At 53.4% G+C, this 16,835-nt stretch overlaps 2 protein-coding genes across 3 annotated transcripts in view; one reads left to right on the top strand and one right to left on the bottom strand.

The window, feature by feature from the left end:
- On the top strand, window positions 1–4,670 carry CMTM5 (CKLF like MARVEL transmembrane domain containing 5). 2 transcript variants are annotated; one of them, XM_042989417.1, is made up of 6 exons: window positions 1–140; window positions 1,013–1,165; window positions 1,654–1,746; window positions 1,944–2,028; window positions 2,583–2,651; window positions 4,622–4,670. In XM_042989417.1, exons 1-6 carry the CDS (start codon window positions 15–17, stop codon window positions 4,633–4,635), a joined length of 540 nt encoding a protein of 179 aa, XP_042845351.1. In that variant the 5' UTR covers window positions 1–14; the 3' UTR covers window positions 4,636–4,670. The 2 variants fall into 2 exon arrangements, with proteins under 2 accessions (XP_042845351.1, XP_007098051.1); XM_007097989.3 differs by lacking the exons at window positions 2,583–2,651; window positions 4,622–4,670 and adding an exon at window positions 2,129–2,303.
- MYH6 (myosin heavy chain 6) overlaps window positions 4,586–16,835 on the bottom strand; it is a 25,693-nt gene continuing 13,443 nt past the window's right edge. The window contains exons 21-37 of the mRNA XM_042989418.1: window positions 16,578–16,754; window positions 16,145–16,290; window positions 15,810–15,900; window positions 13,132–13,521; window positions 12,689–12,815; window positions 12,472–12,590; window positions 11,903–12,099; window positions 11,179–11,362; window positions 10,833–10,998; window positions 10,598–10,722; window positions 9,170–9,478; window positions 8,662–8,865; window positions 7,612–7,737; window positions 7,133–7,408; window positions 5,877–5,972; window positions 5,034–5,168; window positions 4,586–4,675 (exon numbers count right to left, since the gene is read on the bottom strand). Coding sequence (XP_042845352.1) covers window positions 4,652–4,675; window positions 5,034–5,168; window positions 5,877–5,972; window positions 7,133–7,408; window positions 7,612–7,737; window positions 8,662–8,865; window positions 9,170–9,478; window positions 10,598–10,722; window positions 10,833–10,998; window positions 11,179–11,362; window positions 11,903–12,099; window positions 12,472–12,590; window positions 12,689–12,815; window positions 13,132–13,521; window positions 15,810–15,900; window positions 16,145–16,290; window positions 16,578–16,754 — 2,892 coding nt within the window. The 3' untranslated portion in view covers window positions 4,586–4,651. The remainder of the gene's footprint in view (window positions 4,676–5,033; window positions 5,169–5,876; window positions 5,973–7,132; window positions 7,409–7,611; window positions 7,738–8,661; window positions 8,866–9,169; window positions 9,479–10,597; window positions 10,723–10,832; window positions 10,999–11,178; window positions 11,363–11,902; window positions 12,100–12,471; window positions 12,591–12,688; window positions 12,816–13,131; window positions 13,522–15,809; window positions 15,901–16,144; window positions 16,291–16,577; window positions 16,755–16,835) is intronic.

Consider the following 16,835-nt stretch of genomic DNA (forward strand, 5'->3'; position numbering starts at 1 on the left):
TGGGCCCCACAGAGATGCTCAGTGCTCGGGATCGCCGGGACCGGCCCCCCGAAGAGGGGGCAGCTGCAGTGCTCCAGGGCTTCGCCGTGGACAAGACCTTCCTCTCCTCCCTCAAAGGCATCTTGCTGGAAACTGAGCTGGTAACAGCCACCTCCCCAACCTGGCGCCTCAATCTCTCCCAGTGTTATCCCACTCCTCCCTCTCCCCGTCCCAGGGCCCCCACTGGGCTCACTCCTCAGCCACCTCCTTTCCCAGGCTTTCTGGACACCCCTGCTCTCCCCAGCTGCCCTGCCCTCACCTCCTACCCTGCCTTCTTGCTGCCTCTCCATCTGAAGGCAGTTACAGCAGGTTTAGGTGCAGCAGGAAGAACTGAAGTTAGACCGGACATAAAAGGGCAGACTTTCTGCACTCCCACTGTATCTGTTGTCTGCTCCCCATGAACATCTATTCTCAGGAAAGGATCTTCCCTTGTCACTTAGCAAGACCTTAGTGTAAACTTAAGTCCATTGCATATATGTCATCCTACATTGCCAGAGCCTAGGGACCCTTAAAGTCCATCTGCCTTCTAAACTTTGTCTCTGGGTATAGAACCAAAGGCCTTGTTTTGGTCCTTGTTTAGAGGAGTTTCTGATATCTGGGAGTGGGGATAGGGGGTCCCTCTGGGGGTGCAGGGCTGCTGTGGGCATGACTCCAGAGGCTGGAGTTTACCCTGTACCCTGTGCTTTAGCAGGACACCTCTTTTGTGGTTTCCATAGAATGGTGCTCCCTGGGGGCAGTGCAGCTGGGCCACACTGCTGGGGTTGCTGGGATCCAGGGCAGGGGGAAGTGGGAAGCTGGAGACTTCCCTCAATGGGCAAACGCCCTGGAGTATGGCTCCCGGTACCAGAGATGGGGAGGCCTCCAAGGATGGGTGGTGGGGGCCAGCCTGGGGGAGTTCCTCAGGAGGGGAAGGCAAAAATCTGGCCATGCCTGTGTCCCCTTCCTGGCAAGCTTCACATATTTGGTCCCACAGGCCCTGACCTTCATCATCTTCATCTGCTTCACGGCCTCCATCTCCGCCTACATGGCTGCAGCACTGCTCGAGTTCTTCATCACACTCGCTTTCCTCTTCCTCTACGCCACCCAGTACTATCAGCGCTTTGATCGGCTGAACTGGCCGTGTCTGGTGAGGGACCCTGCCTCCCCTACCTCATTCTGGTCCCTTTCTTCTCTGAATCCTAAGTTTTCCTTTTCCCTCCCAGCCTCTCTCCTTTTCCTGGGTCAGTAAGGGGCCCAGCCCTGACCCTGATTTCACTGTTGTCACTGACAACAAGGATGCAGGTCACTTAGAGTTGCTCTTCCACTCACCAAAGGTCCAGGTCCAGGTCCAGCCCTGCCCTGGCCCTCCTGGCTGGCATGCCCCAGCCCTGTGCCACCCAGGGCCTGGCTTCTTGTCCTGGTCTCTTTGCATTCACCTGTATCCCTTCCCTGGTTAGCAGTGGGGTCTCTGTCTCTCTCTCTCTTTCTCTCAAGTGCTTTATATTGTGTCCAGGGGTATCTCCATTCAGGGATTCATAGTGTCTGAGGGTCAAGCTGCTGACCAGCCTGGAAAACCTCAGGGTGATGTTCCCTTGCCCTCTGACTTCCCTTGACCCTGCACCCCCGACCCCCCAGGACTTCCTCCGCTGTGTCAGTGCCATCATCATCTTCCTGGTGGTCTCCTTTGCGGCTGTGACCTCCCGGGATGGAGCTGCCATTGCTGCTTTTGTGAGTCCAGCCCCACAGAGCTCCCCAGGCCCTAAGGACCTCTGGCTGGTGTTTGCACACTCTCTGTGCCTCCCCACAAGCCCAAGCCAGTGCCCAGGCCTCTGGCTCACACCTTGCCCCATACCACCCATCTCCTTCTGCCTAATAGATGGTGGCCAATGGCCTTTATTGTGCCATCCCTGATTCTACTCCCACAGGTTTTTGGCATCATCCTGGTTTCCGTCTTTGCCTATGATGCCTTCAAGATCTACCGGACTGAGATGGCACCCAGGACCACCCAGGGTGAGTGTCCGTGCTCTGGGGAGAGAAGATGCCCCCTCTACCCTTTGCTCCAGCTACCCCATCCTGATATGCCCTTCCCTGCCTGCCTCCATATTCACAGATGACCAGCAGTGACCCTGAGCTACCTGGCTCCCAGGCCCAGCCAGACAAAGGCAACAGTGCACATTTCCTTTGGTTTCACTAGCCCACAGCCTACTACCTCCCAGCCAGGCCTACAGAGATGGATTCTGGCCTGAGAAGTCACCAGATACTTGTCTGTGGGGCTCAGTGCTCTGATGAAGCTTCAACAGGAAGGAGGTGTTTTGGGGAGGGAGGGCAGGAGGAAGCTGGTCATTCCCAAATTAAAAGATTCAAATCCTACTGGTGAGTCTTTTTCTTCCCCAGAAATCAGGCAGATTAGGAAAGCCAGGGAGTATTCATAGAAATGCTGCCTGGAGCGGGTCATGGTCCCTCTTCTGCAACCAGGTCCGAGCAGTGAGGAAGGGCAGCTGCACTGAAGGTGCTGAAAACTTCCTTCAACACAAAACTTCCTGTCTACATTCTCTGTGTTCCAGGCCTTTGCGGTGTGCCTGGTGGCTGGGTTCCCAGAGTCCTGTGTCTGAGAAGGCACAAGCCTTCCCCATGTAAGTGCCCACCTGCCATACCTGCACACCCAGGTTCGTTGGTGGGTTTGGGACCAGGTGCTTGCCTGGGGTGTGTGTAGAGCTCCCCCTTGTGGTGTGGGAAGGACTTGGTCCACAGGCCACAGGAGCGAGGTCAGCCTGCGGCACCAGATGAGGGCAGAACTTCCCAAAATGCTGGCTCTGGAAGAGCCCTTAGACATCAGCTGGTCTGATGACTTCATTTCACAAAAGAGAAAACAAGCCTAGTCACAGGGAGCGACCTCTTTACTTGTGATAGAGCTAGGACTAGAACTCAGCTTGCCTAACACCTATCTGTACGGGTGATCTGGACACTGTACTAAACTCCTATAGCTCAGGAAAAAAATGGCCCAGCCTCATCTCCAGCTCCCTCCACTAGTGGGTCCAGTCTTCCAGCTTACCAGTGCCTCATCAAATATTTCCTGAGCATCTCCTGTATGCAGGCCCTGTGCCGGGCCCCAGGGATTCAGAAGTGACAGGTGGGCCTGTCCTTGAGCTCTCACAGACTGGGAAGGAGACAGGCTAGTCATGAATGTCCACATAAATGCTGTGGGAGAGTTTGGCTAAGGTGGTTTGGAGAACAGGCCCTGCCACAGCCCAGGAATCAGCCCTGCCTGGCCCATGATAGTCCAGCGCAGCTGGGATGTCCCTGCATAGCCCTATAGAGCCCACATGACCTAGCTCAGTGGCTTGCTCTACCTCTAACACTGGTTTGCTCCCACCCTGAAATAACTCCTTTTCTCTGGGGTGCTCCTTCCAGATGCAGCCCCCAACCCCAACCCCTGGCTGAACCTTGGAACTCTGGAAGAACTGCTCTGCTCCCTTCGGTGATAATCATGGGTCTCTCTTGGTCTGACTCCTCTGATTTTCCTGTCCTCATGTCCTCCCTGGCTTCTCACCAGTACTGGCAGCCTCTCCAGAGCTAGAACCAATCAGATTTTGTATTTTTCTGGTTTCTCCACATTCTCAGGGCTCCATGCACAGTCCATTCTCCACCCTTGGGGGGGTTGGGATCAAGGCTTCAGAGGAAGCATAGGAGGGGCTTAGCCAGGTCAGTTCAGGAGATGGGGCGCCAGGCGAAGGGATGAGAAGATGGTCAGGAGAACCTGAGCCCATAAAGCCCAGCAGGGGGCAGGCATTTGCTTGGAGCAGAATGGGAGAGGGGCCAGCCCTGTCTGTCCCCTGGGCAGTTGTATGACCTGGGCCAGACTGTCCCTGGTGAGAGCTCAGAGAGAGTGGGAGTGTGATCTATGGTGCGCACCTGTACATACACCTGTGCTCATCTGTGCCTGTTTGGAAGGCCAAACTAAAACGAGCAATGCCCAGCTTTGGTCCACAGTGCCTGTTGATTCAGGGTCAGTGGCAGCTGGCTCCAGTGTCTCGGGATCCCCTCATGATGAGGGGCTGACCATAGAGGCTGAGGTCAGACCTGGGTCTCAGCTGACTGTGCCTGAGGATGATAGGGAGTGGGGGGCACCCTGTGGGTTACTCATAAGGGGCCTGTGTCAACCCTTTTATGAACTTCCATCCTCAGCGAGCCCTGAGCCTCCCTAGTGTCAGTGGGAAATTCATTTAGGAGGGAATGGGTATCTCAGGACACCTGTAACCCCTGCAGCCTCAGAGCTGGGGTAGGTGGAGGGTAGCTTCAGCTTTGACACTAAAATTCTGTCTCCCAGCACATAGAATTAGCTCACCCCTCCGGTGCCTTTGTTTTCTCTTCTGACATTTCTCCCTCTCCTCCCTTGTATGGTTGACTGAGCAGAACTGGGACTCAGGGAGGACACCTCACTTCTCTGGGCCTTGGCTTCCTCCTCTGTAGATGTGGAATGCTTTGGTTCCCACAGCTCTGACACAGGGACAGGGACTCCCTCTTTTCAGGAACTTTAAGAGCTCCAGGCTGGCGGTGGAAAGGACAGGGAGCAGGCAGAGTCTGGCACTCATCTTTATTACAGGTTGGCAAGAATGAAGTTCCAGAGGCAGTGTCACTCCTCATCATGCAGTTTTTGCTGAGAAAGGAATAAAAGGTGTGAGGGGGCAGCTGGCAAGAGGGAGGAAGGGTGTGGGGAAGAATCTCTAGGGCTTTTAGGGGCCTAAAGGGGATGCCTTTAGGGGGAGAGGTTCTGGCCTCAGGGATCTTGGTTCTCATTTGCGGGTCTTTGTAGTTTAGGGGGCAGAACTGGGCTTTCTTCAGAGGTGCCAGTCTGTACGGGCCACTCTGAGTGGGAAGGGGATTCTCAGGCATGGGAGCTGTGGGACCCCCAGGTCTGTCACACTGTAGGGTAAGGAGTGCCCACTCTGAGGGGCACTGATATTGGCGGGTGTGTTGACATGGGGTGACTAGTGGGGCCCAGAGGAGGGACCCACCTTGGCGCCGATGTCGCGGCTCTTGGCCCGCAGCTTGTTGACCTGGGACTCGGCGATGTCCGCCCGCTCCTCTGCTTCATCCAGCTCGTGCTGCACCTTGCGGAACTTGGACAGGTTGGTATTGGCCTGCTCCTCCTGCAGGGGTGGGGGTTAGGGCGGGGGAGGATGAAGTGAGAGGCAGCAGGGGTTGGAAATACTGAGCATCCCAATCTGAGGGACTCCCTGTCCCTGAGCTAGGGGCTTGGTGTTCTCACCCCCAACTATGTTCCCCTACCAGCTTTGCCAAGGATATCCTGCTCCTGGCTTGGCATCCTCTTCAACTTGCCCAGAATTCAGAATCCTTCATGGCCACCCACTGCCCAAGATGCATTAGATACTGTCTGGTCTGGTTCCTTTCAGAACCCAGCCTCACTGCATCTGCTCAACCAGAACTCTGATAGATGCTCCCAACCGCAGGGTTCCTGCACACATGTGAGCATTAACACCTTATTTGCACACTTTGCTGCCCACCCGGAGTCCTCCCCACTGCTCTATGGTCAGGTCCTTCTCTGGGCCCAATTCCATAGCCACCTTCCAGCCTTCAGCACTGTCTGGCCCCCTGGCCTGCTTAGCAGTGGCACTGCTTTCTCTTGGGCCTACTGGTGTATGGATTATAAGCAGTTTGTAGGCAGGTCCTGGGTCTATTTGACCCAAAAGCATTGCTTTTGTTTGCTCAGGGTGCCTGACATAGCTCTGAGCACCCAGAGCACATGGAACGTCCAGTCCCCATGCTGAGGCGGACACCTGTCAATTCTCACACATGAGAGGTATGTTGACAGAGAGTGGAGAAAACAATGAACTCACTGCCTCCTCTGCCTGGCGCTTGTAGGCCTTGACCTTCAGTTGCAGCTTGTCCACCAGGTCCTGTAGCCGCAGCAGGTTCTTCTTGTCCTCCTCCGTCTGGGGGTGGATGGATGGGAGAAGCCAATTGAGAGGAGGAGCAAGTGGAATCATTGTTCCCTCCCTCAATACATCACTTTCCTCCCTAGGCCTTAGTTGCCTCTCCCTCCCATGGGACAGGTCAATGAGGGGGTGGGGGATTCTACCTCTGTTGCTACTTATAGGTCAAAGGGCCACAGCAAGGTCCTCAGTCCAGATCTAAAAGGCAAAGAAGGCTGTAGCGCTAAAGTTGGAAGTGGGGGAAGGGGCCCAGAACCAAACAGAATTCTTTCATCTGATAACATGGAGACATCGGGGCTGTGTCAGTTCCAACCTGGAGCACTGTAGATGCTCCTGGCCAGTGGTTTTAGAGTGAGCTGAGAGGACTAATGAGGAACCCAGAACAAAGGGTATTATCATAGTCCAGACCATTCTGACCTATCATATATATATTGTACTGGGTCAGATTTGGGCACTGTACAGGATCACTGTCACCTGATCATTCCTATCTCCACATCATTGCATGTGCTAGGATACCACTTGCCCTTAGGATTGCAGTACATCTGCAGTTCTATAGCTGTGTCTCCTTCTTGTGCCTCTCATATCCAACTAAATGAATCAATACCCCATTTCTCTGTCCTTCCTTCCCAGGAACACTGTGAAAACAACAGGTCAAGGGCAAAAGCTCTGAGCTATGCAGATGCAGGTCTTAGAACATTTTGGGATCTTCTTTATCTAAGGCCTTCTATCTGTTGTTCCAGAAACTCCTTGGAAGATCTGAGTCTTTTCCCAACTCTGACTTTTAACCCTAAAGTGCTACACTATGTCCCTCCCTTTCAGGCCAGTAGAAGCGTTCCTTGGACTGTGCTAAAGCCTTAATGGTAGCACTTTAGGTTATTAAAAAAAAATCCTGAGGAAATTGCTGGTTAAAAGATTTTCAGGAAGTAGAGGTAGGTTCTGCATTCACTAGGAAAAATCATGGACTCAAGACAAATTGACTCCAGGGAATGTGAAAGAAAATTAATCTAAAGATAGCTTCTCAAGACATGGGTTCCGGGGGGTCGGGTGGCATTCCTGGAAAGTGCATGTGCGTGGGGCCTGTGTGGGTTGGGAGGTGGGACTAGAGAAGCACTTTCACATTCGCTCTCAACTGCCCCCTAGAGCAGCTCCCACGCCCACACCTGGTAGGTCAGCTCCTTGATGCGACGCTCACTCTTCCTCATGCCCTTGACCGACTCCGCGTTGCGCTTCTGCTCGGCCTCCAGCTCATTCTCCAGCTCCCGCACCCGGGCCTCCAGCTTCTGCAGCTGCTTCTTGCCGCCCTTGAGGGCGATCTGCTCGGCCTCATCCAGCCTGTGCTGCAGGTCCTTGATGGTCTGCTCCATGTTCTTCTTCATGCGCTCCAGGTGGGCGCTGGTGTCCTGCTCCTTCTTCAGCTCCTCTGCCATCATGGCAGCCTGGGGACGGGAGACACGTGTAAAAGAACAGAGGCCCGGGGCCTCTTGTCCCTTGAGGATCACCTTTTTCCCATCGTGGCGTTTGTTTCCCGAGGCCCTCAGACTCACGCAGCTACAGAGTCAACTTGCCACGGCACAGTGGCCTGGCCTGGACCCAGGGCCCCATGTCTTTAGCGGGGGCAAGAAGGGGAGCAGTCACTCACATCCGTGATGGCCTTCTTGGCCTTCTCCTCGGCGTTCCTGCACTCCTGCACGGCCTCCTCCACTTCAGTATGAAGCTGGGACAGGTCTGACTCCATCTTTTTCTTTTGGTTGATGAGGCTGGTGTTCTAGATACACGTACACATAGAGAAAACTATCAAGTAGATACTTTGTTATTTGATTCTACACCTGTATCCACAGAAAATTAAAACCAGTCATTTTTTTTAAAGTCTTGTTTTTATTTATTCCTTGTATCCTTTGTTATTGTGTATTCCATGTTTTGTATCAGCTTTCCCTTTTCTTATGAAAACAGATATGTTCTTGAGGTTTATCTAAAATTACTCAGCTCTGAAGAAAGACTTCAAGCAGCGAAAGGTCTGCAATTCTTCTCCTGACATCTTTCGTAATGTGTCTATTCAGGAGCATGAAAATATTGCAGGGAAAATGGGAACAACTTTTTACCAGGACAATATCCTGGAAATGATTACAGTTGCAGAAAGAATATAGTAGAGTAATGAAGAGGGGGTGGAGTCAGTGGATGATATCATTCCCACACATACTAGATTACAGCAAAAAGGCCCACAGGACCCTGCAGTAAGATGGACACGAAAACTGAAAACTCATTGCAGAGAAGAGCTGACATCACTGTGTATGGGACTGCAGAAAAATGGTGTTCCGTTGAGAATTTGGCTTACAAGTAGATGCACTTGCACTTCGTTAAATGCCCCACATCTCCCTCTACAGAGGAATCTGGGGGCTGTCCTCCAGATCAGGGATGTCAGATGACAGCACGCATTTCACCGCTCCCAGATTTGTGACTTTGGTGGATCACGCCAACCAATCACGACCCCATTAGCTTTTAAGTGTAGGCCCTCTTCTCAAGGTAGTGATTCTGACAGCCATGACTGACAGATGAGAGATGGCCCAACAGATGAAGCAATTTGCCATTCTGGTTGGACATACTCACTCAGAGCATCTGGTTCAGAAGCTTCTGTGGTGTCCCGGCCTCTGCCACTCAGCAGGTTTGTCCACACGGCCCCTGACCTCCTCACCTGGGAATGCAGCAGCTGCACCCGCTCGCTGGTCTCGATCAGCTCCTGCTCCGCCAGCTTCCGAGACCGCTCCGTCTGCTCCACCACGGCCCGCAGCTCCTCCAGCTCAGCCTGAAGCAGGTTGTTACGCCGCTCCACGATGGCGATGTTCTCCTTCAGGTCGTCGTTGGCACGGACTGCGTCGTCCAGCTGGATCTGGGTGTCCTGCGGGGGAAAGCATGTGAGAGACCTGCACCCATCCCATCAAGGCTTCCTATTTGGGGTCTGACACACCCTATGCCATGTTCAAACCCTCGGTCCAGTAGAGGGCAAAGGGGCACATCCCCTCATCTATTCTCTAGGCCTGGAAGCTGGACTGGTCCAGGACATGCTTAGGATCTGGTCGCTTTTCTTTCCTCAAGCCTCCAAGCCCAGGAGGTGGATGGCTCCCACTTTCTCATATGTGTCAGCCCAGGGCCCTCATCATACCTGTGGGCAGCTCCCTTCTGAGCGTCCCAACCTCTTTTACCTTCAGATGGGCCTGGGCAATCTTCAGGTGCTTCTGGGCCTCTGAGGCTGTCCTGTTGGCCTGGCTCAGCTGGATCTCCATCTCATTGAGGTCGCCCTCCATCTTCTTCTTCACCCGCAGGGCCTCGTTGCGGCTGCGTGTCTCTGCATCCAGGGAGGTCTGCAGCGAGTCCACCACCCGCAGGTGGTTCCGCTTGGCCTGCTCCATCTCCTCGTCCTTCTCTGCCAGCTTCCGCTCGATCTCTGCCTTGATCTGGTTGAACTCCAGCTGGGCCCGGAGGATCTTGCCCTCCTCATGCTCCAGGGAGGCCTGGAAGAAGGTGGGGAGAGAGGGTCCAAGGCAGACAGTCAGGGCACAGGGCAAGGTGGGGAGGGAGGCCAAAAGTATGCAGGGTATCAGCCAGGACTACGGCCTCTGGAGAGGAAGGCCTGGGAAAAGATGCAGGTGAGACTTGCATCCCAGACCACCAGGGTGCCCTGGCAGAGGAAGTGCAGGATGCTCTGGGTTTCCTCTGTCAAGGAAAGGGTTTGACCCTCGCAATCGCCAAAACACTCTAGTACCAACACTGCGTAATCCTGACCCTCTAAACATCATAGAAAAGTGGGAGATTTTTCGGGGCGCCTGGGTGGCTCAGTCGGTTAAGTGTCCGACTTCAGCTCAGGTCATGATCTTATGGTTTGTGGGTTCGAGCCCTGGGTCGGGCTCTGTGTTGACAGCTTAGAACCTGGAGCCTGCTTCTGATTCTGTCTCTCTGCCCCTCCCTTGCTCACGCTCTGTCTCTCTCTGTCTCTCAAAAATAAATAAATGTAAAAAGAAAAGTGGGAGATTTTTATGACCACATATTCCAAACTTTATCTTTGTTTCCTGGGTCACTTACCCTTTAGTGAAAAATGTTAGAAACCCCCTAACTCAGGACTTTCCCTAGGTTCTTAAAAATGAATAGTAATAATAGCAAATATATATTAAGTGCTTAAGTTTGTTACCTCATTTAATCTTAGTAATAAAGCATAACATCTTATTAGGTATGTACAATTAATTCCATTAGAGATAAGTAAAAGAAGGTACAGAGAGGTTAAGAAACTGGCCCAATGACACAGTGGAGGTTCTGAAGCCAAATTTCACATTCAGATCTGTTTGACTCTGAAGCCCACTTAATGTCTGAGGGGTTATTATGATAACCACTTTATAGACATGATAGGAAACATAACCTTATGACTTATAATCAGACTGGGATGATTTTCTTGGGGCAGACCTTGGCTTTGGAGGTAGTCATGGGTACCAGATAGTAGGTAGACTAAAAAAGGAGCTAATAACTTTTGTCTTGGGGTCAGCGCCACCCCCAGGTGAAGGAGAGTGGGGAGTCAGAAACAAGACAGGGTAGGTAAGAGAGGGTATGAGGTAAGGGTGTGGGCAGAGACAGCCTCTCACTTCTGCCTCCTCCAGGGCCGACTGCAGCTCCAACTTCTCCACTTCTAGCTGCTTGCGGACCTTCTCCAGCTCATGTGCATTCTTCCCTCCTTCTCCCAGCTGCTCAGTCAGGTCAGAGATCTCCTCTGGGGGTCAGAGGGCCAGAAAGCCCAAAGCCTGAGTTTTCCCTGCCCAGTGTGGCCCTCCCTGTCTCCCCCTCCCCCGCCCCTCCGTGGTCTCTCAGGCCTCAGCGCACCCTGAAGGTTCTTGTTCTCCCGCTTGAAGGTCTCCAGGTGCTCCAGGGACTCCTCGTAGGCATTCTTGAGCTTGAAGAGCTCTGTGCTGAGAGAGCGCGCCTCCTTCTGCGAGGACTCCAGCTCTGACTGCGACTCCTCATACTTCTGCTTCCACTCGGCCAGGATCTGCGGGGACCTGGCTCACTGCGTGGCCCCCAGCCCCGCCCCAGCCCCGCTCCAGGGCCTGCCCAGGTCCCTGGGCTGGGCTCAGCCTCCTCCCCTGCCCTCAAGGAGGAGGTCTCAGTCTTCACGGTGACGTTGGTCTCCCTGCTCCGCCCCTGGCTGCGGCCCCCAGCTTGGGCCCACCTTGTCGAAATTCCTCTGCTTCTTGTCCAGGGCTGCGGCGGCTGCATTGGAGCGCTCCACATCCACCATCAGGTCCTCGATCTCATTCTGCAGCCGGTGCTTGGTCTTCTCCAGGGATGAGCACTTGGCGTTGACGGCCTCCACGGCCTCCTCGGCATCCTGCAGCCGCTGGGCCAGCTTCTTCCTGCCCGGGGCAGTTAGTGTGTGTGTGTGTGTGTGTGTGTGTGTGTGTGTGTGTGTGATTCTACCTGGGAACAGTGGGACCTTGGAACCACCTCCTCCCCAGACCAGGGTGACCCAATCCTCCTCCCCACAATACCTTGGGACCCTGAACAGCCCTTTAGGCCCTGCGTCCCTAGCCTCGAGCAACCTAAGCCTGCGAGTGCCTAGGACAGAATGTCTTCCCTACATGCAGTGACCTCTGGGTGACAACCCCCACCCCTCCCCATACCAGGCTGATCGATGGAAGCTCCTCTGACCAACAAGCTTTTTGCTCGTCTTATACGTGAGCGTCAGGTATAACCCGAGCCAAAAGCTCATGCGTCACAGGAAGTGAGTCAGGGCCAGCCAGGTTCACTCAGAACACAAGATCCAGGCTCCCTTTCAACCATCTCTGTTAGCCCCCATGCTTCTTCCACCCTCCTCAGATCTCCTTCCCATGCCCACTCTGCCTGTCTTGCTCCTTCCTCTCTTAGAATTGGGTGGGGGACTGCCCCGAACTCACTTGGCCTCTTCGAGCTCTTCAGTCCTCTGGATGGCATCTGTCTCGTACTTGGTCCTCCACTGGGCCACCTCCGAGTTGGCCTTGGACAGGACGCGCTGCAACTCAGCCTTGGCCTCCGTCTCCTCCTCATACTGCTCCCGCAGCAGGTCACAGTCATGTCGGGCTGACTGCAGTGCATGGGCCAGGGCGTTCTTTGCCTGGGGAGAGGTGGGCACTGACAGGCTCATCCGAGGAAGGGAGGAGGGAATGCCCCACCACCATCATTCTCTAGATCCTTTTCATATCTATGGACTTCAAACAAGCCCAGCCTCAATTAGACTGAGGGCTGGTGTGGAATCTCAGCATCTTGGAGTAGCCTCCCAGTTTGCCCACCCCACCCCCTTACAAATGAGGAAAGAGGCATTTGATGATGTTGAGGTGTGGCTTAGCTGGAGTGTAGAGGAAGCTAGATTGGGGCTCTTTCCACCACAGAGGATTCTCTCCAGTCTCTAGACCCCTAATCCTGGTCTTGATGTTAATTGTCCAGCATTGCCATCAAGCCTGTCTCACTGTCCCTAGCTGCGCCTCACCTTGCCCTCCTCCTCCAGCTGCCTCTTGAGGTCCTCCAGCTGCTGGGTATAGGAGAGCTTGCCTCGGGTCAGCTGGGAGATCAGTGCCTCCTTCTCATCCAGCTGCCGAGACAGCTCCCCTGGAGGTGGGAATAAGAGGGACGAATTTGTGGGCTACGGAAGGGGGCAACTAGTACCTGACCCTCAGGAAGGCGCAGGGCTGGTGAGGGGCACCCACCATTTTCAGTCTGCAGCTTAGCTCGCTGGGTGGTGAGGTCATTGAGGGAGCGTTGGGTCTCTTCCAGCTTTGCACGGTACTCATTGGCCTGGTCCTCCAGTGTCCGGGACACCTTCTCCAGGTTTGCCTTCAGGCAGTAAGGGACAACTTGTCATGGAAAGGGGCTGGGTGCACCAGAGAAAGGATGGGAAGGCCAAGGTGGGGAGAGCACAGGGATCAGCGGGGTGAAAAAGAGAGGTGCTGACAGGAACAGTCTGAAAAGGGTACATGAACTAAAGGAGAGATGGTGAAGAGCTGTGGGCAGAGGGAGGGAGGGTGAGGGAGAGAGCAAGACAGAGACCAAGAGGTGATGAAGGGGTGACGATGAGAAGACAGGGCAGAGACAGTGGAAGGAAGGCCACTGAGACAGAGAAGGGGGCAAGAAGGGTGAGCGGGCAGCCCACCTTGGCCTTGATGATCTGCTCCATGTTGGAGGTGACATCATCCAGCTCCAGCTTGAACTCGCTCTTCTCCTTCTCCAGCTTCTGCTTCACACGCTGCAGGTTGTCGATCTGCTCGCCCAGCTCGGCCACGCTGTCGGCGTGCTTCTTGCGCAGGGCCGCCGCCGTGGCCTCGTGCTGCAGCGTGGCCTCCTCCAGGTCCCGCCTCATCTTCTGGAACTCGGCCTCGCGCTTCTTGTTCATCTCGATCTGCACGGACGTGGCCCCGCCGGCCTCTTCCAGCCGCTCGCTGATCTCCTCCAGCTCCCGGGACAGGTCTGAGCGCAGCTTCTCCACCTTGGCCCTGGCGGTGCGCTCGGCCTCCAGCTCCTCCTCCAGCTCCTCGATGCGAGCCTGGGCCGGGACACAGAAAGCTCAGACCCACTGCCTGCAGACCCCACCCCAGGGCTCTAGAACATGCAGGTCTCTCCAGAACAATGGTTCTCAACTAGGGAAAGTTTTGTGCCATGGGGGATAGTTGGCAATGTGTGTAGACATTTTTGCTTGTCATGACTTGCCATCTAGTGGGTAGAGGCCAGGGGTGCTGCTAGACATTCTGTGATGCACAGACCATCAATATCAATTTGGTTGAAGCTGAATCCTCAAAGCACTTCCTAGAGACATTTAGACTCAGTCTGAGAATCTGCAGCCCTGAATCCAGAGAATCTGTGTTCAGATGGGGATTTGGAGCTCCTGTGAGATCCTGAATCTCAAAGATTCCACAGATTCACTAGACTCTGCTCTGCTAAACATAAGGCAGGAAAGCTGGTGCTTGTATCTTACAAACAGTTGCAATAATATGCCTTAAAACAATCAAAGTGTTTATAATTCGGGCTCCTGGGTGGCTCAGTCAGTTGAGCATCTGACCTCAGCTCAGGTCATGATCTCACGGTTCGTGAGTTAAAGCCCCACATCGGACTCTGCACTGACAGCTCTGGAGCCTGGAGCCTGCTTCCGATTCTGTGTCTCCCTCTCTCTCTGCCTTTCTCCCACTTACGCTTTCTCTCTCTCTCTCTCTCTCTCTCTCTCTCTCTCTCTCTCTCTCTTTTTCTCTCTCTCTCAAAAATAAACATTAAAAAAAAATTTTTTTAATGTTTGTAATCTTCCAGGTTCACCACGAAGTCCAGTCAACTATACTCCTCACTCTCCAGGGGTTGCCTTATTTATGTCTAGGGTGGGTTCTACTTTTGTTGTTCCCTTCCAGGCCAGGTGAGTGCTAGAAAGTTGGCCTTTTCATCATCATGCCCCTACCTCATTTTTCTGGCCTTTTCCTTGGCCTTGACTAAATTGGGAGAATGTCCCATCTTTCATTTTGATCTGTTCCCTGACCAGCCAGGAGCAAAAGGGAGTATCAGTCAGTGGAATCCCTGAATCTGTGGTTGAGGACAGTGTTAATGGAATGTCTGTGGGTGGGCCCTGGGAGCAGGAGAGAGAGGGCCACCATGCCTCTGCTCTCAAGATGAGGAAGGTAGGACTATGTGCAAGAGCTTGGGCAGGAAGAAGGAGGGCCTCAGCCTACAGCCAAGACCTGGTGAGGATAATAGCACTGTTGTTCTGGGTCTAAGGGCCAAAGAGTTTGCCTAGACCCAAATAGAAGAACCTGGAGAATGTCCTAATATTCTGGCTATAACTGAGAGGGGCATCCAAGAAAATGGAAGGGTAAATTATCACTGAAGGCAGGCTAGCCCCTGAGCAGCTCCCCAAATGAGTGGAATTGTGTTCATGTATCACTTGTAGCCTGGACCATGGGCCCCGAATGCTGAGGGGAGTTCAATGCTCTCCAATAGCCACAGTGTGACCAGAAAATCAGAGGATAAGGCCTTGCCTGTAATAGTTGAGTGCCTGCTGTCTTTGTGGCCACTATGTCCAGACCTGGCCATGCAGTTTCTGTAGCTATAAAATGGGATCGCAGTACCTGTCTGCCTTGCTTCCAGGGCTTTTCTGACAAACACAGGACTAAAAGCACGTTAAAATTCAGGGTGCACTAAAAGTAAGGGTGGCTATGGCTGTTAATTTAATCTCCTCCTGCAGAGGGATGAGAAGGCCATGGAGAAAATAAAAGAACACCTTCTAGCTAGTGGCAGGCTGACTGCTAGCTGTCTAAGTGGTTTTATAAACATTATCTCCTCTGGCCTTCTGTAAGGCAGGTGCTATTATCTCATTTCACAGGTGAGAAGAGAATCTGAGACTCAGCAAGGGGAAGTGAATTGCTCAGGGTTGTAGGAGTTGACTGAATACCATAGGGTCAGTACCTGGGAAGAGTATGATCAGAGCACTCCATAGGAAGGTGCTCCATGAAGGCCCTCCTCACCTCCATGTAGAGGGAAGAAGTACCAGAAGAAGAGCAAGAGGAGACTTGAACCCTGTCATTTGTGCTGGAGGAAAAAAACCCATGAGACAGGGCACAGCTCATCAAGAGAGCCCTTTTAGTAGGCTTGTTTGCCTCCCAAAATAGGCCTGCTGAAATAAGACTCATTGCTCTAATGGGGGAAGGCTGGTGTTCCCAAGTGCCAAGTCAGGGGGCATGGTGTCTCCAAGGCCGCCTGGAGTTGTAGATGCTGTCTGGAACCCTACAGAGCTCTTGCAGCCTCAGCTGCCTCACCACTGAGCTCCGCATTTGGCTGCACCAGGAAGAACTTCACCTGGTTTTCCTTCAGTTTCTTCTGCAGCTGAAGGGCCAGTGCCTGCTCATCCTCAATCTTACTGTTCTGCTGATTAATGTCAAACTCCTTCCTGGAGGAGAAGGGAGGGGTGACAGGTGGTCTTCCGTCCTCTGTGCCCATTCTCTTCTCTTGCCTGGCATGCTAGGACAAGTCCCCTCCCCACTGGTGCAGAGGGTGAATGAGGGAGTGCTGTTTGACTTCCTCATTCACACTGTGCCCGGGACAGTCATGGCCAGTGGGGTTGTGGCATCCTGTGCTCTAACCCTCAGGCCAGACACCTCCATTTGCCCCTCTGGGACACCCCAGGCTCCTACTTCTTGAGTTTTTCTTCAAGCTGCTGCTTGTCATTCTCCAGGTCCATGATGCTTTCCTGGGTCAGCTTCAGGTCACCCTCCAGCTTCCGCTTTGCTCGCTCCAGGTCCATACGAACCTTCTTCTCCTGCTCCAGGGATCCCTCCAGCTGGTGGAGAGAAGAAAATAAACAAGGTATAGAAAACATGAGATCCACAGTACATGCTCTTCTGCTCTCTTCTAAAGTCAAAGTCCAGCGGGATTGGAGGTCAAACTAGCAGAGAAATCCCTGCAAGCACAAAAAATTCTGAGTCCTAGTCTAGTGAGGAATTGCAGAGGGCAAAGAGGCTTCAGGGGTCATAGAGGTTAGCTCTAAGTACCAGGAACTCCTTGGCCATTGATGTTGCCTGCAAAATCCTGACCTGAGAGAGACAGAGCATGGCTCTTACTACTCACATCATCCACCTGCTGCTCCAGTTTGACCTTAGACTTAGTCAGTGTGTTGGCCTTGTCCTCCTCAGCCTGAAGGTCATCTAGGGCTTGCTGGTGGGCCTCCTGCAGAGCCTTCTTTTCCTTGGTCAGCTTGGCGATGATCTCATCTAGCCCAGCCATTTCCTCTGTCAGGTTCTTCACCTGCCAACCAAGACCCCCATCCCCTTTAGGGTCACAGGTCACCAGCCTGGAGATGTCTATGGGGATGTCCAATGCCAAGGA

This window comes from Panthera tigris, chromosome B3 (assembly GCF_018350195.1).
Source record: "Panthera tigris isolate Pti1 chromosome B3, P.tigris_Pti1_mat1.1, whole genome shotgun sequence".
Lineage (NCBI taxonomy): Eukaryota > Metazoa > Chordata > Mammalia > Carnivora > Felidae > Panthera > Panthera tigris.